The 23,608-nt window shown below is 35.2% G+C and overlaps 1 protein-coding gene across 1 annotated transcript in view; it reads left to right on the top strand.

The window, feature by feature from the left end:
- Nucleotides 1-23,608, top strand: part of ADCY8 (adenylate cyclase 8) — a 345,650-nt gene that overhangs the window by 60,906 nt on the left and 261,136 nt on the right. Inside the window, exon 2 of the mRNA XM_044669210.1 lies at nt 8,463-8,612. Within this exon, the coding sequence (XP_044525145.1) occupies nt 8,463-8,612 (150 nt within the window). The remainder of the gene's footprint in view (nt 1-8,462; nt 8,613-23,608) is intronic.

The following is a 23,608-nucleotide window of genomic DNA, read 5'->3' as shown; positions in this document are numbered from 1 at the left end:
TCATAAAAATAATTTCTATAGCATTTTAAGTTTTATGAAGTAAATGCATCAAGATATGTATATATATATATATATATATATATATATATATATTTAATGAGGCACTAAAATCTAAAGAAGTGAAGCAATTTACTCTCAGTTATACAGAAGTGGAATTTGAACCCAATCTTCCCAACTTCAAGCCTAAAATAACTTCCATGACCCCATACTACCTCTTGATTGGATGTTTCATCTGTGATAATTCTAACTTCTTAAAATCATGGCTTTAAGTTCTGATAGCTATTAAAATGGAGAGATCTAAGTTCAAATTCTGTTAGATACTATGTGACTCCAGGCAAATCATTCAACTTTTCTGACTCAATTTCCTCTTCTGTAAAATGTGGATAATAATAACAAGTATAGCAAAAAAGTTATGGATCTCAAGTGAGATAATAAATAAATGTAAAGCAATTTGCATACCTTCAAACACTAGATAAATTTTAGATGTTGAATATTATAGGCCACAGGACGTGGCTAGTTGATGCAGTGGTTAGAATTTTGGGCTAGTATCAAAAAGACCTGAGTTCAAATTCAATTTCAGATACTTACTAGCTGGGTTACTCTGGGCAAGTTACTTAACTTTGCCTCATTTTTCTCATCTCTAAAAATGAGCTGGAGAAGAAATGGCAAATCACTCCAGTATCTTTGCCAAGAAAATTCCCAATGGGATCATAAAGAGTCAGGCGCAACTGAAAGACAAACAACAACATTATGGTCCATAACAATCAGGTAAGGTAAGGTTTTGAATGTGGACCTTAATGTTAGAATGTGTATCTGTCATTTAAAAAGCAGCCTAGCTATATTGTAGAAGGTCTTTATCAGGAGAGTCTCATGAGGGTGATAACATTTTGGGCCACAGTAATTCATGAAACCATTTACTAAAGTGTGGAGGAACTGTGATCTACGTCAATGAAATCACCAAGATCTCTTGGAGAATTGGCATCCATTTGTTCCACTCCATGAGATACTTTCAAGTCTTTACTTTCAAAGAGCAGTTTTTTTTAAAATTCTGGTTCTCTTAAAAACACTTTTTCCTTGTCATCCTTAAGTTCCCTTGGATTCAGTCTGCAGTTTCCTATTTTTTAACCTAAATCTTATTTCCTAACTCCTCCTTGACTTTAGTTAAGGATTCTGTCTTACAACCCTTTTTATACCCTATAGAGATATACATATATTGCATATTTTATCAATACATGTTTCAGGAAGGAGCTTGCCATTCAAGTAGATTCAGTAATTTCCTCCATTCTTACTTTTTTTTCCTTTTCAAACTTTATGTATTCTCTGTCTCTGGTTCTATGGGTACATGTATATATGTACACATACATATATATACATAAATATGTACTAGGTATATACACATATATGCATTTTTGTATGTGAATATATATATAACATATGCTTGTGTGTTCATTATATTATCTAAAATTTATCTAAAGTTCACTTTTTTAAAACCAAATACTTTAACTTGATCAAATTTTACCTTCTCTCAGATCTATGCAAAACGGAAGAATTTAAAACCAAGCAAGATCGGCTGGGGGGGCAGGAGGAGGTCGGTGGAGGGTGAAGGGGAAAGTAAGAACATGAATCATGTAACCATGATAACTTTTCTAAAAAATAAAAATTATTTTTAAAAATACCAAATGAGACAAAGAACATTATAAGATATAAAATGAATAATTTTCATTATGTTAAATTAAAAAGGTTTTATACAAACCAAACCAATGTGACCAAAATTAAAAGGGAAACAACAAACCGGGAAAAATTTGTATGACAAATTTCTCTGGCAGAGGTCTACTAATTTCTCAAATTTTCAAAAAAATAAGTCAAACTTATAAGAAATCAAATCACTCTCCAGTTGACAAATGGTCAACAGATATGAATACGCAGTTTTCAGATGAGGAAATCAAAACTATCAATAATAATTTGAAAAAAATGTTCTAAATCCCTCCTGGTTACAGAAATGCAAATCAAAACAACTCTGAGATACCACCTTATATAGCAAAGAGGCCAATATTACAGTAAAAGAAAATAACAGATGTTGGATGGAATGCGGCAAAATTAAGACACTAATGCATTGCCAGTAGAGTTGTGAATTGATTTGAGCATTCTGGAAGGCAATTTGGAATTATGCCCAAAGGGCTTTAAATGAATACCTGTCCTTTGATCCGGCAATACCACTACTATATTTGTGTCCCAAAGAGATAGGGGTAGCTGGGCTAGCTCAGTGGATTGAGAGCCAGGCCTAGAGACGAAAGGTCCTAGGTTCAAGTCTGGGCTCAGACACTTCCCAGCTGGGTGACCCTGAGCGACTGTGTCCCACTGCCTACTGGTTGTGGCCCTATGCTCCTAGAATGGAGTCCCAGGATAAAAAAAAAAGAGATAAAAAAAAAGAAAGTATCTGGACAAAAATATTTATAGCTGTGCTTTCTGTGGTGGTAAAAAAATTGGAAAATGAGGTCATATTCCCTCAATTATTGAATGAATGAACAAATTGTGGTATATGATGGTGATGGAAGAGTATTGTGTTAAAAGCAATGATGAATCAATGGATTTCTATAAGAAATGGAAAGATCTACATGAACAGATGAGGGAAAAAAGGAGAACCAGGAGAACATTATATACAGTAACTGAAACTTTGTGGGATGATCAAATGTAATTGTCTTTGCTACTAATAGCCATGCAAAGATCCAGGACAACTCTGAGGGACTTATGAGAAAGAATGCTATTGACATCTAGGAAAGACCTGTCGGAGTAGAAATCCAGAAGAAAACATATGATTCATCATTTGTTGATATGAATATGTGATTTGAGGTTTGGGTTTTAAAAGATTACTTGATTACAAAAGTGAATAATAAGAAAATATGCAACCATGCAAAAAAATTTAAAATTAAATTTAAAATTAAAAAAAGTTAAAGCACTAAAGGAAAAAAACCACCTTCTCCTAGCTATTCTGTCTCTGGTGGCAGTGAGATAGCTTATATTCTAAATTGGGAACTTCTTTTCAAAAAACTCATTTGTAATTATATTTTACATCACTTATATTCCCTCTATCTTTTCTCCTCTTCTATTTCCCAGAGAATTTCCTATTATATTCAAAATTTAAAAAAAAAGATGAAGGAGAAGAAAAAAGAATTAGAGATGTCTTTTATCTTTCCCTTGGGGGCAAGTTCTTCATAATTTTGCAGTATTCAATTTTTGTTGATTTATTATTGTACTTTCTAGTTACATGACATAATCATTGTGTATACTATTTTCCTGGCTCTGCTTACTTCATTTTGCATCACTTCACAAAAGTCTTTCCATGAATATCTGTATTTATCATGTTCATTATTTCTTATAACACAGTAATATTTGATTACATTCATTTACCACAGTTTGTTTATCTCTTACCGAATCAACAGACATCTACTTTGTTTCCAATTCTTTTCTACCATGAAAGGCAATTCTATAACCATCTTAGTGTGTAGTAAGACTTTTTTTTTTGCAGTGACTTTGTTCAGCTATATGCCTCACAATAGAATCAATGTATTTAAGTGAATGGACGTTTTCATAATTTGATTTGAATAATTCAAAATTCCAAACTACTTTCCAGAATGATTGTACCAATTCCCAGCTCTACCAACAACTGAGCCTTTCTATAACTTTTCCAACATGAATTATTCCTGGTCTTTGTCTTTAATGCTTATTCCTTGAATATTGATTCATTTGTGTCAGTACATGAAAGTGATACTGACAACTTTGTGCATCTTTGACTCACTTAAATCCAATTTATTCATGAATCAAAAAACATCACTAGTAATGATTTTTTTGTCCTTTTTGAGTATGAAGAACAATAATCAACCAATACAAATATAAGCAAAAAGAAGACAATCTTTACACTTTGGAGCTTACTTTCTAAAGAAGGACAGCACATATAGGGGAGCTGGAAATAGGACAGGTACCCACCAGAGGCAGCCAGGTGGTGAAGGATATAGAATGCCAGATCTGTAGTCAGGAAGACTCACCTTCATAAGTTCAAATATGGCTTCAGCTAGGTGAATTTGGGCAAATCAATTAATGCTTTTTGCCTCGGTTTTCTCATCTGTAAAATGAGTTGGAGAAGGAATGGCAAAGCACTCCAATAAGAAAATTCTAAACGGGGTCACAAAGAGTCAGACAAAACTAAACAGCTAAACAGAGTAAAAATTAAGACAGGGTCTGTGAAACTATAAAGTTTTTAAGTCTTGGCACAATACCCAACATGGAGAAGGTACTTAATAAATTAACCTTCAAGCATTTATTAGCCTGTGTGGAGATTCTCACTACCAAGAAGTTTGTCACAAGGTGGTAAATATTGGGGGGTCTTAAAAAGACAAGAAAATTTTTCTCGGGCAGAGAGGGGTCATGATCTAAGCTTATGGAAAGGGAGTACATAGTGATGAAGTCTTTTAAAATACTGAAGCACCAATCAGCACTGACGCACAATATTCCTTTTCACTCTGTCAGCTATACACACTCAACCATGAATTTCTCTCCCTGAATATAGAAGATCAAAGATTTAGACCTGAAAGGGGCCTCAGAGGCCATCTAGAATAATCTCCTCATTTTACAGGTGAGAAAATTGAGGTCCAGGAATATTATGTGACTTTCCTAAGGTTTCACAGGAAAGAAGCATAGAGGCAAGACTAGAACCACAGTTCTAATTCATTACTCAGTGTTCTTTCCAATGATCATGTCAGTTTTTAACTATATAGAAACATTTGACCGAAAAACCTGGAAAATGACCTGTGAAATGTGGCTTATCTATTATTGTATTTAATAAACAATTTTATCCAGTTCTTCCAGATTAAAGTACATAAAATAATAAAATAATAGGATACAAGCTAGAAAACACCTTAGAAATCATCGGATCTAAATTTCTTAATTCAAATGAGGAAAACTGAGGCAGAGAGGTTTAAATGAATTGTGCAGAGTTACATAGGCAACAAGTGGCAGACTTTGAACTTGGGTCTTCCAACTGCATTGCCCATACTCTTTCCACATTGTCACATCGTCCTGACATAAAATAATGTCACTATAAAAGAATGAAGTCAAATTCCCCTACATCCCAAAAAAAGATATGGTTTATGTGCAGAGAGCCCAGAGATCTATCCTGTAGCTCCTGCCTTGTTTGGCCCTGCAAGAATTAGGAACCTCTCTGATCACTGATGTTTCTTTTAGGAAACAGGCACCATCCAGCCAGCAGAAGGATGCTTTAAGAATAACAATGATCCATAGTAGAGCAGAATGGGGTCATAGAAGCTCTCAGTTTTCGTGCCTTCCCTCCATTTTTTCAGACTCATCCTATAAATAGCTTGTTTGTACATGATTTGCATGTCATCTCCCCATTAGACTGAACTTGAGAAAAAGGACTTTCTTTGTTTTTTTTTTTTTTTTGGTATTCTTACTGTCTTATTGTTTAACATAGTTCTTGGCACATAGTAGGTACTTAATGTTTATTGATTTACTGACTAACTAATTGACTGACTTTTGGGGAGAATTATTTCCCAGAGTTAAGGTGGGTTATAATTTTCCCTGTGCTGCCTATATCTATGGAGGATTTTTGCCTTTGGTGGAAGCTGACTGTGAGGGCACTAAACAGAGTAGAACTATTGTAGTTCAAGATCTAAATAACCAAAGAGAACTTTCCTATTTAGTGTTAGTGAATGAGTATTTATTAAGCATCTACCATGTGGCCAAGTTTAAGTGTCAGGAAATAAAAGCCATAAGGAACTTAAATAACCTCTAGAGAATCAGTGCAAAATATAACGGGAAGAGTACTAGACCTTGATTAAGCAGAGATTTAGGATTGAATCCTGTCCTGACACTTAAAATTGGTGTGACCTTGAACACAATCCTCAATTTACTTATCAGTAAAATGGAGATCAGCATTTTTACTACTTCTTTCATAGGATTGTTATGACGAAGGTGTTTTATGAACCTTAAAATGTCAAAGATGTGTCAGGTGTTATGCCACAAGAATAGAAGCAGGATAGAGTAATTAATAAATAAAAGGTGAATTGAAAGTACTGTAAGTCAAGTGGTGATGGCGGGGCGGGGGGGTATCATGGCATCAGGAAAAGGGCAGATGGAAGGTCATAATTAGCACCAAAGGGAGCAGCATGACAAAGTAGAAAGATCACTTCTTTGGAAGTTTGGAAAACTCAGTTTGTTCCCTGATTCTCCCTTTAAGTTGATATGTGACTGTGGCCAAGTCACTATACTTCTTAAAGCCTCAGTTTTCTCATCTATAAAGTGGAAATAATAATATTTATACTGCCTACCTCATAGGGTTATTACCGAAGAAAGCTTTTGGAAGCTTAAAAAAACATAGAAACAAGAACTATTATAATTTCTAGAAAAACAAGCAGGAATGGATAGGCAGGAAGCTCTTAGTGAGTAGATTAACCAGTGGATAGAGTACTAGGTGTGGAGTCATGAAGACCCAAGTTCAAATCCTGCCTGGAACATTTACTATGTACCCATGGACAAATTATTTAACTTCTTTTTGCCTTAGTTTCCTCATCTGTGAAATAGGGATTATAATAATAATACCTACCTCCCAAAGTTGTTGAAATAATATTTGTAAAGTGCTTAGTACAGAGACTGGACACATAGTAGACACTATACAAATGCAAATTATCATTACTATCATCTGACTAATTTTTTTTTAAACCCTTACCTTCCGTCTTGGAGTCAATACTGTGTATTGGCTCCAAGGCAGAAGAGTGGTAAGGGTAGGCAATGGGGGTCAAGTGACTTGCCCAGGGTCACACAGCTGGGAAGTGTCTGAGGCCAGATTTGAACCTAGGACCTCCATCAGACTAATTTTTGCATCTAATGATCCAAACTGGAGGGGGAAAGAAAGATTGAAGAAAAGGCTAAAATCAGAAAAGGAAACTCTGAATGAGTTTCTGATACTTGCTTTGTAAATGGATAAATCATCTAATTTCTATGAACTTAGTTTCTTCATTTGTAAAATGAAATTAAAATACATATACTACCCCAAATTATTGAATCCCAAATCTAATAATAGATGCAAAACACTTTAACATTCAAAGGACCAAATATATGCCTTATTATTGTTATTATGACCAGTTTACCACTACTACTACCGCTACCACTACTACTGTTATTATAGTTAAGGTGTTCTACCAGATCAGAAGAGAGAATCATTTCTAACTGTAATGAACAATTATATGACTCTAGGACAGAGATGTCCTGGCAAGTGTTTGATAACTGGATTTCTGGAAAACACACATGAACATATATTTTGTATGCTTGATGTTGTTTCATTATTTTTCAACCATGTTCTACTCTTTGTAATCCCATTTGGGAGTTTCTTCATAAAAATACTGGAGTGGTTTGTCATTTCCTTCTCCAACTCATTTTACAGATGAGGAAACTGAGGCACACAAGGTCACAAAGGGTCATGTTTGAATTCAGGAAGATGACTCTTCCTGATTGCAGACTGGCAGTCTGTCTTCATACATATGTATGTTTACTTATATATATATAGATATTTATGTCTCTTTCTCTCTCTATATATATATATATGTATATAAACACACACACACACACACACACACACACACACACACACACACACACACATATATATATATATATATATACATAACTGGCCTTATTAACATTTATCCCTCACTTTAAGTCTAGAAAATTCAACAACACTCTAAATCAGCCCTTAGTTTGTGGTATTTGCTGATTTCCCTTGTAAAATGCTCACACTGAAAATTTAACAATGCATTCCCATAGGCTGGTGAGAGTCAACTCCAGCACATGCCTACTTGAGTGTCTTGTTCACAATTAGAGTTTACCAAATGTGTACATGACTATTCTGAGCCCTGGAAAGCATTATACAATGTAATACTCAAATATAGAAATTAAAGGTCTTGAAGAACAGTAGGTTACATATGAATGAGTCATTTACAGTTTCAAGTAGTAATACTGAATACCACTGCTCTAAGTATTGGCCTGGGAGCAATCACTGGGAAACACTATAGAGGAAAGCTAAAAATAATTTTGAAGAGAGAATAAATTAAATTCATTTTCAGGATCCATCCTAAGAGTGGGCCAGTTTTATTTTCATAGCTATATTAAAAGTTTTCTTGACATTGAGTTGCTGCATTACATCTCTTTAAGGAGTAAAATCTCTCTGCCTCTGTCTCTGTGTCTGTCTGTGTCTCTCTCTTTGTCTCTGTCTCTGTCTCTCTCTGTCTCTCTCTCTCTCTCTCTTTCTCTCTCTCTCTTTTCCTTCTTTCTTTCTCCCTCTCTCTCTTTCTGCTTCTCTCCCTTTCTCCCTTTCTCCCCTCTTTCTTTCTCTCCTTTAAAATAAATGCTATTTAAAATTTCTGACCAAGGTCCTGTTTACTCCTCTATTTCAGATAGTGGCTCAGGTGGTCTTGTTCATGTGTATGAACACAGCAGGAATCTTCATTAGCTACCTGTCAGACAGAGCTCAACGTCAAGCTTTCCTGGAAACCCGAAGATGTGTGGAAGCAAGGTTGAGACTAGAAACGGAGAATCAGAGACAGGTACCAAATGGAAAAACCATATATTAAAATTACTGTATTATTGCCTTTCTCTCTATTCTATGATGTTTTCCCCAGCTTCATTTGAAAATCAACCTTGGCCTCAATAATCACCTCTACAGGCTTCCTTTTGTCATAAGCGTCTCTACACCAAGACCCTTACTGATGGAATGTGTAAGCTCCTTAAGTTTAAGGACTGCTTTGATTTTGTCTTTGTCTTTATTTTACTAAAGCCAAGAATAGAACCTGAGACTTACTAAATGTTTAGCAAATGTTAAATGAATAAAGAAATGAATATGATTTAAGATTTTAAGTAGATTTACTGTTAATTAATTTTCACTAACAAGGGTTCTATTATTCTCCCTTGTCTTCCATGCTCTACCAAAGGTTTGATTTATTGAGTATAGAATGGTAGAGCTAGAAGTAACCTTAGAACATGCAATCTTAGGGGGTCTTAGAACAAAGGATGTTAGATATGTAAAGGAAATCCACAGAGGAAAAGGAACTTGCCCAATGGAATAAAGTTAGGACAAAACTAGGATTAGAACCAAACCTTTGAATTTCTAGACCAATACTCATTCCACTGACTTTTGCATTTTTTAAAATGAGGTAGAACAACCCTGTATTTTGGTGAGAAAAGCTATGGCCTCTGTGTTTAAAATGAAAGGTATCTATCTATCTATCTATCTATCTATCTATCTATCTATCTATCTATATATATATATATATATCCCTTTTCTTACTAGTTACCTTACTAGTTACCAGTAACTGGCCACCTATGTCATATAAAAGTTGTTCTAATGTAGAAATTGAGGTCTTTAAAAGGTCAATGAGTACTTGGTCACACATCTGGTCTCCAGAAACCCATTCTGATTTTGAGAGGAGATGACTTTCCACTCAAGGTTGGAGAAGTGTTACTCTGTGAGTGACAGGGAAAATATTAGATTCATTGCAGTTCAGTGACTAGCTAAATGTTGTCTCTGATGTGCAAACCCAAGCATTTCAGTCAGGGTTTAGCTTACCTCAGAAATATTTTTACTTGATGACTTTTCTTCAGAATGTAGGATTGTAAAATCATAATTTCACATAATTATGATTTTGTAACAAAAACACCAAAATGTAAACATATAAAAACATCCTTCCTATCACAATGTTGCCAAATTTAAAACACTTCTAGAAAGAGTTTAAAAGGTTAGAAGATGGAAGGTCAGTTCTAGGAAACTAAGGGTATTGGACCCTAGAGTCAGGAAGAAAATCTGAATTCAAATTGACTTCATACGCTTATATAATATAAAGGTGAAAACAATAATTTTATGAAATTATTTGGTCATCAATATTTATTAATATCTCAAGTCAGAAATTTATTTACAAAATAGAGAGGAAACAATAAAGTAGAGAAATGTGAAGGGGATAGAAAAGTTATCTATCCTATCTTAATCCAGGCAGAGATTGATTAGCTGTGGAAGCAGGAAGGCTGGTAGTGAGTGATCACATGGCCTCCTCCAAGATGGAAGCTAGTCTCTTTAGAAACCAGGAAAGGAGCCAGCCTTTCACTCACCCATGAAGTAGTGTAGGAGTCAGAGTCCAAGTTAAAGCCAAGCTCCAAGCCTGTCACAACCCAAACCACAGTCTTCAGCTAAGCTCCCTCAAAGATTTTTCTCCAGTCAGGAAACTATCTCCACAATACTGACCCAAGCTGCAGGATTCCTGGCTTTTTATGGTGACTTCTTGTCCTTGCCCCTCTTCACAGGAGCCAATCATAGTTTCCAAACTGTCTAGCACTACCTGGGGGCAGTGTTTATGGGAACTAGTTCTCACCTTATGGAGGGGTGAATACTCATCAAAAGGGTTCACAGATTCCTTGCTGATTGAGTTTCTGAGGGTGTAAACTCTGATCATAGGATTCGCAAGTTTGGGACTGAGTTAAAAGGGTGGAGCTTTCTAAGTAAGTGACTTCTGAGTTCTCTAAGTAATAAAGGATTTCCTTTCATAAGTGTAAACTCAGAGGAAACAAAAAATTCCTTTTACATAACTGTGTAATCCTCTGCAAGTGTCTTAACCTCTGACTTCCTCAGTTTCCTCCTGTGTAAAATGTGTATTATAGCATTTATGTCCCAGAGTTAATGTTAGGCGAAAATGAGATTTTATTTTAAAAGTATTTTGCAAAACTTTTTAAAGGGCCATATAAATGCCAGCTGTTATTATTTTTAATATTGTTATTTATTTTTATTCAAAAGTCATAGTGATTCAATGTTAAACCTGGAAGATCACTTAGAGATCAAACATTTTTACAAAACAGTATCCAGAGAGTATAAGAAATGGCACCAATCCTATTATGTTATAGTCACATAGCTTCTATTTAGTTCAATGACTTACCTATGAATATTTCAACAGCTCTGCAATATATTACTTCATTGGTATGATTGCTTCTTCTATACATGCTGCAGATAATATAAATAGATGGTAGAGATAGAGATAGATGATAGAGATCATTTAAACAATGAAAAGAAAATTGCCTTTAGAATCAAAGGAGTAGAGTTCAAATTTCATCTCTGATGCTGACTGCCTGTGTGACCTTGCTCAAGTCTCTTAACTTCCCTAGGTCTCAGTTTCCTCATTAGCAAAAATGAGAAAATTGAATTACTTGGGCTTTGAGATCCCTTATAGATATAGGTCTATGTTTGCAGATATAGGTTTATGATATGGTTTTCATTAGATACAAGGCTGAAAAAAATATGAATCATCTGGTTTCAGTCCTATGATGATGAGCCTTTCTGAATTTGGGTAGGTTTTTCCTCAAATGAGATGGCAAACAGAAGATTTACCATATATCCCTAAGCTTTTACAGCTTGCTATAGGGCCTATGAGAACTTGGATTTGCTGAAAACATATTCTTATAATCTACAATGATTTCCATGTTGATGAAACAAATTTTAATAGGCAAATCTATGACTCATTTTTTAAAGATTTGCATCTCTGATTTTATCAGTACATGGGACTCACTATGGAAATTCCTAATGATGCAGATCAGCAAATCACTTATAAGTTATGATTTTACAGAGCCTCTTGGAGCACTGAAAGTTTGGGGAATTACTTATGATCATTAGCCAGTTTTGTGTTAGAGGCAAGAATTGAACCTAGGTCTTACTGATTTATATGTTTACTTTGACTATCCAGTATACTAAAATTCTACATTTATAGGTGTACTCAATTTGATCATGTGCAGGTATCCCTTCCATATTATGACTTTCCCCATCATAGTTTCAATATACTACTGGTTGGCATGAACAATTAAATGGGAATTGTAGGGAGTTTTGTAGAAGCTGCAGATGACACAAGAAGGCCAGCAAACAATATAAAAAAAAATTAGAAACTCAGAAATGCATAAAATAGCCTATGACAAAATTTAACAATATGGTACTGTAAACATCTCATAAAAGAAAAGGGGAAAATTCAGACTTCTCTGGTACAAAGGGAAGGCCAAAATACTTTATGTGGATTTTCCAGGATTACAGGGATGCTGTGCTCCTAACCCCCACACTATGGAAGGGATACCTGTACTTTGATAGTTCGGGATATCCATGTTCTCATCAGATGATACTCTGTCTACCAGTTTCTCTTCATTTCCCACCTGGATGCACTCCTTTGGATTATATGTACCATCCTGCAAGATCAAATCAGCCTTGCTACTCCTACTTCTTCAGCACCCTCTTCCCCAGAGACTTCTCTGAATAGAGGCTGGAGGGGAGAACTCCTCTTGAAACCTGCATTTGAGGAGGGCTCCCCTCCTATGGCTGACCACCTCTTCATTTCCCAATCCACTATATACTCTTTTGCTTCTTATATCTACACACTTAGCATAATACCTGGCAAATAGTAGGTGCTTAATAAATGTTTATTAACTGACTGACAGTACAGATTGCTATCCATTCACGCCCTTTCATAATGTGATATTTTTGCCAATATTCTTCCATAAATATTTCATAGAGGTGCCATCCAACATGCTGTAGGCCTCCTCAGAGGCTTTTAATATTTAATGGATAATATTTCAGCTTAAGATGGCTACTTGAAGAGAGGCTGGCAGCCCAGCTCACACACATCTAATACAGCAAAAATCTTTTTTTAAAAATGGCATCAGTCAAAAGTATAATAAAAATTCCAATGAGAAACTACAAATGGTGAATTCATTCACTCCTCCCTAAAAATGAACCAGAATTGTGGAGCCAGTGGAACAGGAGACTTATCAGAGAGAAGCCCCTAAGAATCTCCAGTCACCTATAGCCACCAGGAAGATGAACCAAGAAAGCCCACAAGAAAAAGCCAGGATTTTCAGATACCCAGAGCTTTTGTTTCAGAAGCAGTGAAAAGTATCGGTAGGGGGGTACTCAAATAGGGACATCCTAGACTATAGTTTCCAAAATTCCTTTCACTGTCACTTGAGGTGTCACAGAAGGCCCTGAAGGTATAGAGCTCTGAACTGCAAGGGTCTAGGGGAGGTCTAAAATCTATGAGAGCTTTTCCTTGTAAAGTGAGGTTTAGCACATGAACCCAGGTGACATGGGTTAGGTACAAATTCCACCCAAAAATGCAGCAAAAAGTGAAATCTGGCCTTGACATAAAGATCTGGTTAAAGAACAAAGATTAAATATACAGTCAGACTTCATTGTACATAAATTCAATACACGCAAATTCAGGGATATGGGATTAGAAGTAAAAAAAAAGGCAGAAAAATACATAAAATAAACATTTTTAATTACTTGCTAAATCTGTACCATTTCCCCAAGTGCTATAAAGTCTCACAGCAATTCACCCAATCAAGCTCATTCTTGCTCTGAGAAGCATTAGTGTGAGTCATTACATTGTTTTGCACCAAATATTAGCTCTAGCATCAGTCTTTGTTTGGAGTTATTACTTGTAACAAGTCACATCCTTGTCAGAGCAGTACTTCTCTTTGTTTTATTAATGCTTTTTAGTTATTAATAAAGGCTCCAAAGTACAAGAGTAGTGACGCTGGTAGCTCTGAGAAGCCTAAGTAAAGTCATAAAATGCCTAGGTATGCTCATGTAAGAAATACTTATTAAATAATGTGGTTTGCTATTATGCACCATTTTCAACATGCTCAAAGAGTCTCAGAATGTATCGGTCACATAAAATGAGATCCTACTCTCTCTATAAAAAGAAGACCCCTAACCTATACAGACAATTACTATCCAGAGAGAACCAAAAATCCAACTTAGAAGAGAATAACCTCACAAGAACTGCAAATAGATCTCCACAGGAAAAAATTGAGAATGGATTGTCCACAAAAATACAAAGAAAAATTAAGAAAGAGATACAAAAACTGGAATAAAATTTCTAAAGAATATCATAGAGCAGAAAATAGTAAACATTACTTAAGTTTAAAATTTCTGAAAATTAAAATAGACCCAACAGAAAATTACTTCAAGAAACAAAAAAAAGTATCAGAATAAAATCAAAAGTTTGGAAAATAGAATAAAAGGTAAGGTAATGGCTATAAAAGAGCAAATTACTAGAACATAGTCCAAAGAGAAAGAATTTGAAAATCATTAGATTCATCAAAAATAATTAACAACAAGGAAGAAGCTCAGACATTACTTCAAGAAATCCTATATTTTATATATACAACTCATATATCCAAAATGATTAAACAAGGGGGCAAAATAAAAGAGGGGGGATCTACTGATAAATTCCTGAAAGAAACTCCACAAGGACAACTCTAAGGAATGTCATAGCCAAGATCTTAAGCTTCTAAAGCAAAGAAAAATAATATAAGGAGCCGGCAAAAATTCAAGTATTAAGCAACCATAATTAGGATCAAGTGAGATGTGATATGACAGTTCCTACTAAAAATAAGAGGATATCATGACCTTTAATATTCCCCAAATCAGAAGATATTTTTACAAGCAAGAGTTTTACTTTGGAAAGCTGAGTATAATAGTACCATGGGGTGGAAGATCAGTCTCGGATAGAATAAAGAACTTTTAGATATTCATGTTGAAAAGACCAGTACTAAGGAAGGACTTTGAAAAGCAAGGACAAAAAGTGAAAAGAAACCCAGAAAGGTAAATTAATTTGAAAAATTGGAAGTGGCTATGTGATGAAATGTATACTAGAAAGAAGAAGAAAGAAGTAAACAGTATCTTTAAAGGGTACTATTAATCTTAAGTAAGATAAATTGATGAGGAGGAGGGAAAAGGAATTGTTTCTATTTTAATGATTTTTAGAAAGTAAAGAAAAGGAAGAGTAAAAGGAATATACTATTATTATACTATTAAGCATTTTAGTTTTATGGAGTCCTTTAGGGCACTAAAATGTTATGGACTTGCTCATGGTCACATAGCTAGTATGTATTAAAAAATAGAAAAAATGAATATAATGATATGTAAAGGAAGATGAAGGAAGTGGATATTTTGTTGTTGTTCAGTTGTTTCATTCATATCCAACTCTCTATGTCTCCATTTGGAGTTTTCTTGGCTAAGATTTTGGAGTAGTTTGCTATTTTCTACTATAGCTCATTTTATAGATGAGGAACTGAGGCAGAGTGAAATGACTTACCTAGGGCCACAGAGCTAGTAAGTGTCTGAAACCAGATTTGAACTTAGGAGGGGTTTTCTTGAAGTTAGGTTCAGTGCTCTAAACTATGCAACACCTAATCCCAAAGAAAATTAATATTTCTCATAATTGAAAAATATGAGAATATGGAGACATGAAGAAAGTAGAATGGGGAGCTAGCTTCAGAGGAATGTCACCATTATTTCAATTAATTCACATTTATTAAATGTCTATCCTGTTACCTAATGGGGAGAGGCAGGCACTGTCAGGCACCTTATTAAGCATTGGAGATAAAAGGCAAAAGATAGTATCTGCTCTCAAAGAGTCACAAACTAATGGGTGAGACAACAACAACAAAAAAAATACCTTGTATGAAATGCTGGTTTTTGGTGTGTTAAGGTCACAAAGTGAAATTAGTAAAATATTATGGATAGCCTTGAAACCTCTGGCTTGCCCAATATTGTCTCTTGTAGCACCCAGAATTTTAAATGACAAATAAAATTAGATAATTTCTCTGAGTATAACATCATTTATTAATAGAGACATGAATTCTATTAAAAAATCAGGGTCCATCACATGAGGCACTGTGGGAAACATACCAGAAAAGGAAGCTGATAGTCTTATACCAGTTGTATCATTCTTCTGATTGACCTCATAGTATCATTATATTTCCTCTGGAAGTGCCAGTTGGTAGACTTTAATGTGGAAGAGGGCTTAGAGATCTCAACTCCTCCCCCATTACTTCACCATAGGGAGGAGCAGGGCTGTTCCTCAGATGGGTAGCCCTACTAACCTAGGGAAATGTAGCCAACCTGCCCTTCTCTGGTACTTTAAGAAATGGAATGGCAGCTAATTTATGAAACCCAGATTCCTCTAGCAGTAATATATTGTCTCAGTCAGGTTTTCATTGGCTATTTCCCCTACTGTACACCAGGTCAACTCAAAATTCAAATGATATGTCCAGCAAGGAGAAAAAGACATGCTCTTGCAAAGCTCATGGGGAGTCTGGATTCTTTCTTTTTTTATGATAAAGAGTAGAGGCCTCCACTCTTACCTTGATAAAAAACCAATGTCTATTCTAATTAAATACCTTGGGACCTGGGAGTAATTACCTTAATGAGAAATGAATTGCCTGACCTTCAGAGGTTGGGGTTTGAGAAAATAAATGGATTCACATAAAACTATTGCTCATAAATAATGCAATTCAAGAATTAATTTTCAGTTCAACATTAATTTTCCTCACCCTCAGTCTTGTATCTTTTCTTATATTTCATGTCACTTCTTATGTGTAAACCATTGCTTCTAATATGCTGCAGTCTTCTTACTTGTATAAGATTACCATCATGAGTCTTTCCTCTTTATTATAATATTTCTGAGATCATAGTAGTCCAAGATTAAAAGCTATATAACAATGTTGGAAAAATAGTGGTGGATTTGAGTAGTAGAAAATGGCTTAGGACCGTCAAAATATTGCTCATTTAACTTTTTTATTTTAATTTTAAAATTAAAACATTGTTCAGTTTTCCAAATGTCATTAAGCTTTTCATTTTCCTTATATTCAGTTATTATATTAGGTCATTGTTCCTCTTCAAGACTTGTCTAAGGTGTATATTATGTAGAGTTGTGTGCATGTGTGTGGAGAGAGAGAGAGAGAGAGAGAGAGAGAGAGAGAGAGAGAGAGAGAGAGAGAGAATGAATGGATTATTTTAATGATCGTTCATCCATCTTTATTCTATAAATTGAATATTATGAATACTTCTAACATAACTTCCTGTGAGGATTGCTAGGTTCATTTTTTCTATATGCCTAGGGAACTTGTTGAGAAAATCTTAAGATTCCATGAATAATAAAATATGTGCAATGCCATCCACAAACAGGACCATCCAGACTTACCAACTGGATAGAATACAAAATATTTGCCATTGCCATGACAAAAAAGAATGATAAAATTTGGTGAGCACTTTTCTTCCTATGTTATGCCTCGCTTGATATTAATGATAAAGACTTCCATTTTCATAATACATTAAGGTTTACAAAGTACCTAACATTCATTATCTCATTTGAGCCTCTATGAATCCTGAGATGGGCAGTATCATTTTTGTCTTGAAAATGAGGAAATTGATGCTCTACAAAGCTGTAAGTTACTCTTGATCACAAACTTTATAAACATCTAAGTGTTCAAACTCAAGTCTTTTCTTATTCTAAAACCAAAGCTTTGTTCTTGCTGCCTGAGGCTACTTGAAGATGTCTTTGTTCGTGTATATATGTCAAGAAATCCAGTATGACCTTAAGATATATGGGAAAGACATCTTATTGGAGAAGAGACTTTAAGGGAGATCCATTCCCTTTACAAAAGTAAAGTTTAAGTTGGAGTACTTCAAGCAGATGGTTGAGGCATTTAATATTCTGCTCAGACAATAAAGTCGCCTTTAGCGGGCATATTCTTTATCAACTGAGCCCACCTACCCATCTCAGTGGCTGACTTGCTGAATGAGACCACCACGCTGATCATGCAACAGAGGTTCAGCTTCAAGTTTCTCCCCAGGAGCTCAATAGCTTCCATCTTCATGATAGGCACCCCAGTAGCACTGTAGGTAGTTCACCTATGCCATGGTCAAGATGCAAAGCTAGTTCCTAATTAGTGACTAATGAATACCATGAATTCTTTTGAGGTATTCAAGTTTACCTTCTCCTAAGTAAAATGTGGTGACCAGCGCACTGGAAATATCCAGTGCAGATTCAAATAATATCACCCTTAATCAGATAAATTTATCACACTAATCAAGAACTAACTTTACTTCAAAATCTGATGCCTTTTATAAGAATGAGTCCCTTTGGGGTCAGCTGGGTAGCTCAGTGGATTGAGAGTCAGGTCTAGAGACGGGAGGTCCTAGGTTCAAATCTGGATTCAGACACTTCCCAGCTGTGTGACCCTGGGCAAGTCACTTGACCCCCCATTGCTCACCCTTACCACTCTTCCACCTAGGAGCCAATATTCAGAAGTTAAGAGTTTAAAAAAAAAGAAGAAAAAAAAAAAGGAATGAGTCCCTTTGTACCAAACTAGTCTCCTCAGGAGAAAGGTCTCTTCTTTTTGTTGTTATTGATGACTCTTCCAAGGATGTAGTTTGATTAGATCAATGTAGCAAGTCAAAAATGAAATGAGAAACTAACACTTGGAATTTATAAGAGTGTAAAAATAAACTCCTCTTCTCCCAATTCTACCTTTCAGCTTTCAGTAACCATCTAAACATTCATCATACTATTCCCATATGTCAACAAGAACTTCCTTTTCTCGAAGTGTTTACTGTTAAATACAGAACTTTTATTAGCTTTTAAAGGAAAATATCATCTTTCCTAAATATTTTAGTAATGTTAAGCAGGATCTTAAATTTAGGCAACTTGGTTCAAAATTTAATCTATTTCTCAGTTCCTTATGATTTACATTTCTATCCATCACAATTCCTCTCAAACTACTGGGATTCTGCAGACCAAGAAATTCTTGTTTGTTTTGATATATAAAAAATATTCTATGATACACTCAAAAATGTAATATATGATTAAGCACATTAACAACTATATTATATTAAGCATATAGCTAAAAAGCAAGTAGAGTGCTAGGATTTGAATCAAGAAAACTTATTTGACCTGACACTTAATAGCTATGTGACCTTGGGCAAGTCATCTAACCCTACTCTGTTTACCTCAGTTTCCTCATCTGTAAAATGAGCTAGAGGGAAAAAATGGCAAATCACTCCAGTATCTTTGTTGAGAAAACCCCAAAAGGGGGCCACAAAGAATCACACATAACTTAAATGACTCAGCCACAACCTACTAAGTCAAAGCTATGCTGTTTCCAGGAGCAGGTATGGCTATGAGTTAAAAAACATCTGAGAGCTACAGACAATGCTTTCAAATTGTGGTGCTGGAGAAGACTTTTAAGAGTCCATAGGATAGAATCAAATAGAATCAAATATGCTAATAGTTAAAAGAAATTAATTCAGCCCATTCACTGGAAGGCCAAATATTGAAGCTGAAGCTTAAGGACTTTGGCCACATAATGAGAAGACAGGACTTTTTGGAAAAAGACCCTGGATATTGGAGCAGATTGAAGGCAAAGGGAGAAAGGGATGGCAGAGAAGGAGATGAATAAATAGTGCCATGGAAACAACAAACATGAACTTGGACAGACTTTGAGTGATAGAAGAGCCTGGCATGGAGTCACAATTGAATGACTAAACAACAACTTTTACCTAAAACATTAATATGAGAAAATGGTTAAAATATGATTCTGGAACTTTCCATAAGTACATTTGAAATCTTTTCAGTAAAAATAAAGATGCTGACAAACTTTAAAAAGGAAATCATTAATAATGTATTTTGTCTTACTAAATTACTTTTAAATTAACAGACAATCAGCACAGTGGGGTTTTGGATTCTTTACATTTCTGAATCAGTTCTATTACTATGAAGACGTGACAAAAATCCACCTATTTATTTCTGGCATTTTGTTAAAAATACCATTGATGTTTAGATAATCATTTTATATAGATTTTACAGCAATGAGGAAGTAGGTCTTTAGGTCAGTGATTTTTGATGTCTTTTTAGTTACCTGTTTTGCTAACAGTAACATATATTATTTTTTTATTTCATTTGGAATCTTCTTGAAATATCTTGAAAATCAATCTCTGCAAACCTTTAAAATAATCTTTTCCAATATGGCTTTTTTCTCTGTGTGTTTGGTGGGTTAGAATTATTTCTTCCTTATATAATTTTTGTGAGTACCTTTAATCCTTCCTCACAAAGTCTAGTGAGCACTAGAAAAGTATTAGAGTCCAATTTGATACTGGAATTGATTATGATAGAGAAATGAGATTGCTCTACTATAAGAGTTGTTTCATTTCATATCTATTTATATGTCTGTATTTCTTCTAGTTTCATCCATAAAACCTCTTGGGATAATCTAGTTTATCTGGTTCTCATCCAAAGTTTTCTGAGGTTTCACTTTCTTCTACTATATTTTTTCCTATATTGTGAAATGATACTGGAATGATCATCATCTTCCTCTAATATTTTTCAAATAAGCTTTTATATCATCTGGTGTTACACTATTCGATACCTCTCTCCTTTTGGCAGGGAAATGAAGTATGTTCTCGTTGTGGTAGTCTGTGTGTTCTTTTGGTTTTAATATAATGGTTATTTTACATCAATTAAATTTTCCCAAATATTCTGAGCCACTGTCTTTACTCTTATCCATTCCTCTTTGTTCAGTGTCAGCAGCCTGCTTAAATAAGTCAGGTTGGAGATATTGAGTTTGCTTTCATGGTTTCCTCATCTTTAGCTTTTTTATTTATTTTTCATTTAAATAATTGTTCTAACCAGTCAATCTAATCAAACACAGATAACTGTTTCTGAAACAACATCAATTTCAGTATTCATTTAAAATCTGTTAAGATAATTTCTTTTTTGGGATTTTGTTTGATGCTTATCAATTTACTGCCTTCTGATTCTCTTCTTTTTAAAAATAATTTTTCAATTAGTAGCAATTTATTTCCTCTTCCTTCTACATCCCCCACTGCCACTGGGGGGTAGAAAAAGAAAAACAAGAAGATAATTATTATAGAAATATTCTTCCTCTGAATTATCTACAAATCTTTGTGCTCTCATTTTCTGAATCCTGAATCATATTTGCCAACTTTTTTGCCATTTTCTCCTTTACCTATCTTTCCCTTTAAGGCATCAGGTATTAAGGTATAAGTTAATTTTGTTTAAACATCATGTGAAACTCTGCACATTTTTTTTCTATTTCATTGTCTGCTACAGATATGCATGCCATATAAACCATGACTATCCTATTGTTGTCCTCTTGACTACCTTCCTCATTTCACTGCAAGATGAAATGACCAAGTATTTCATTATGCTAGCCTAATGATAGCCATTTTTAAGCTACATATTGGAGCAGTAGAAATAACAGATCCCAGTATAAGAAAGTTTACTTAGCTCTACAAAATGATGGTTTCTGAGCTTGATTGTGCATCCATGCAATCCAGACTACTAGGGAGGGAGATGCTGGAAGATCTCTTGAGTTCATGAGTTTTGAGCTGTATGCAGTTATGGAGTATGAAGCTATGGTCCACTGAGCCTAGCCGCAATATGGAGAGCACTTGGGAATAGGAGGGTACCCGAGAGCCTAAGAAAAGGCAAATTTGCTGAGGGGAGGGAAGGAAAGATGATGGAAGGAAGGAGAAAGGAAGAAAGGAGGGAAGGAGGAAAGGGAGGAAGGGAGAACAGATGATTATGATATATAAAAGAAAGGATATATACAGAGTTCATATTCTTGTTCTGTTGACCACTGACTTCCTCTAAAATTCCTTCCCCTCATAGAGACATGTTCAATATAGTGACTGGGACAGCTGACATAAGAGAGAAGATTTTTCATGTCAAAGGAGGTCAAGGGACCCATTCCCTATTATTCATTTTATCCTTGTATTCAGGAGATTGCCTCTGTAATTAAGTTACTCAAGTGATTCTCAAATGGAGTCCATATGACCTGGGAAATGGCTTATTTTTCCCTGTTTTGGAAACTTGTTTGTCTGATTCTTTTCCTTTTTCTGTTTTGTGATTTGTTTCCCCATACACCCCCTTTTGAGGTTTTTTTCCATGACTCTACTTATTTAAATTTGTATTATAACTACTACCTTTAGGTTACTTCTACATTCTGGTTCTATGCATAGTAATCAGTAATAGTTAGGAATATAGCAAGATCTGATCAAAATCCACTGCACCAATGAAACGATCTATCTCATTTTCCTTGGACACCAAATGAAATCAACGCAATAAACTCATTTATTTATTTCTCTGATGGGAACTTGTGAACCATCATTCCATTTTGCTGTAACTTTTTATAGCTTCTAGTTTTATTTAGAGCAAACCTATCAAATATGGATGGGTTCCAACTTTGATGGAGCATCTGATTCCAGAAATTGGTCAATAGACATGATGATGATATATTATTAATGGTTAAATTAATGCTCATTGACATTCTGAAAACTTTGTGATTCCTCATAGTGTCAGCCCCCTTCTCTGCCACTCTGCTGTTCATCCTTCATTTTCAGAGGACTAGTAATATCATAGAATGATGTCTTGACTTGAATGTGTGTTGGATTTAAGTGAGGAATTGTTACACAAAGTTATCAACCTCACTTTTTCTTCCAGAATCATCCAAATCTAGTGACAAGATAAAAGTCAAGATGACTGGCCATGACCCAGGATGCAGTGGATGACCTTGGTGCTTTTGATAATCTCACAAAGCTCTAAGCACTCTATAGTCACTATTTCAGTTGCCCTCTGTCATGAATAAAAATTAATTTAGGAGACTTTACACCAAATTCATAAATAGTTATTAGTAAAGAGAGACAAAGAAAGATATAAAGGTTTTCAGCCTTTCTAACTTAAGCAGGATCCAGTACCAGATTCCCATCCAGAATGGTCCCCTCTACACCATCATTCATCAGAAATTGTAAGCCAGATAAAAAGCTGCCAGGATGGCTTTAGAGAAAGAGTCAGACTAGAAACAAAACAAAAAAAAAAGTTACTGACCTTCCCATGCTGGCTTTTCAAACCTAAGCTCTTCCCCCTGGATCCTTCCATTGGCCATCAGCTTTCGTACATCATATGTCTGGCCTCTGTGGTGCCATCATGTCAGATCATCAGGCTGTTAGGCCTGTGGCAGGCCATCAGGCCATCAGACATATGCCAGACTGCTGTGGTGAATTCTTCTGAGATTGGATTGGGTTAGAAGTCCCCAGATATTTAATTCATACACCTCATAATGTGGAAACAAATTATTTTCAACCACCCATTCTTCAGGGGGAATTCTTCAGATTATTGGGATAGATACCCTCCTAACTCAGTGATGCATTTGAGACCTATCAATTATCTTCAATCTGGCTTAGACTACCTGACAAGGTGATTTTAGCAGTTTGTGGTCACTGCACATGCTACTGCTTCTTAGAGCCACAAGTGAAAATTGGGAGAAAGTTGAACACCAAAGATAGATTAGCACCCCTGAATAGGGTTCAGCAAGCCCCAACACCAGAGGTTCTTGTCCTCCTTAAATAGCCAGTACACACTACTCTAACATCATCACTATAGAATCTGAAAAGGACCACAAAGGAATAGAGGGGAATTTTCAATTTTCAGTCAGCATGTGATAGTTTTTTGGTGATGATCTTTTCTGAATATAGATCAACAGACCTCTGACAACACAGGTAGCCCGTCACAATAATTTTTTTCCATAAAAACAGCAAAATGAAATTTCTTCACATCACTGTGAATATGTGCTTTCTTACACTGAATTTTGGAGAACTAACAGCAGTAGATTGGATAAGACAACAAGGTGTTACAGATAAATTCATGACTGAACCAAG

Source organism: Gracilinanus agilis, chromosome 1 (assembly GCF_016433145.1).
Source record: "Gracilinanus agilis isolate LMUSP501 chromosome 1, AgileGrace, whole genome shotgun sequence".
In the NCBI taxonomy this organism is placed as follows: domain Eukaryota; kingdom Metazoa; phylum Chordata; class Mammalia; order Didelphimorphia; family Didelphidae; genus Gracilinanus; species Gracilinanus agilis.
The sequence above is the reverse complement of the archived record's forward strand: the minus strand, read 5'-3'. Positions and strand labels throughout refer to the sequence as shown.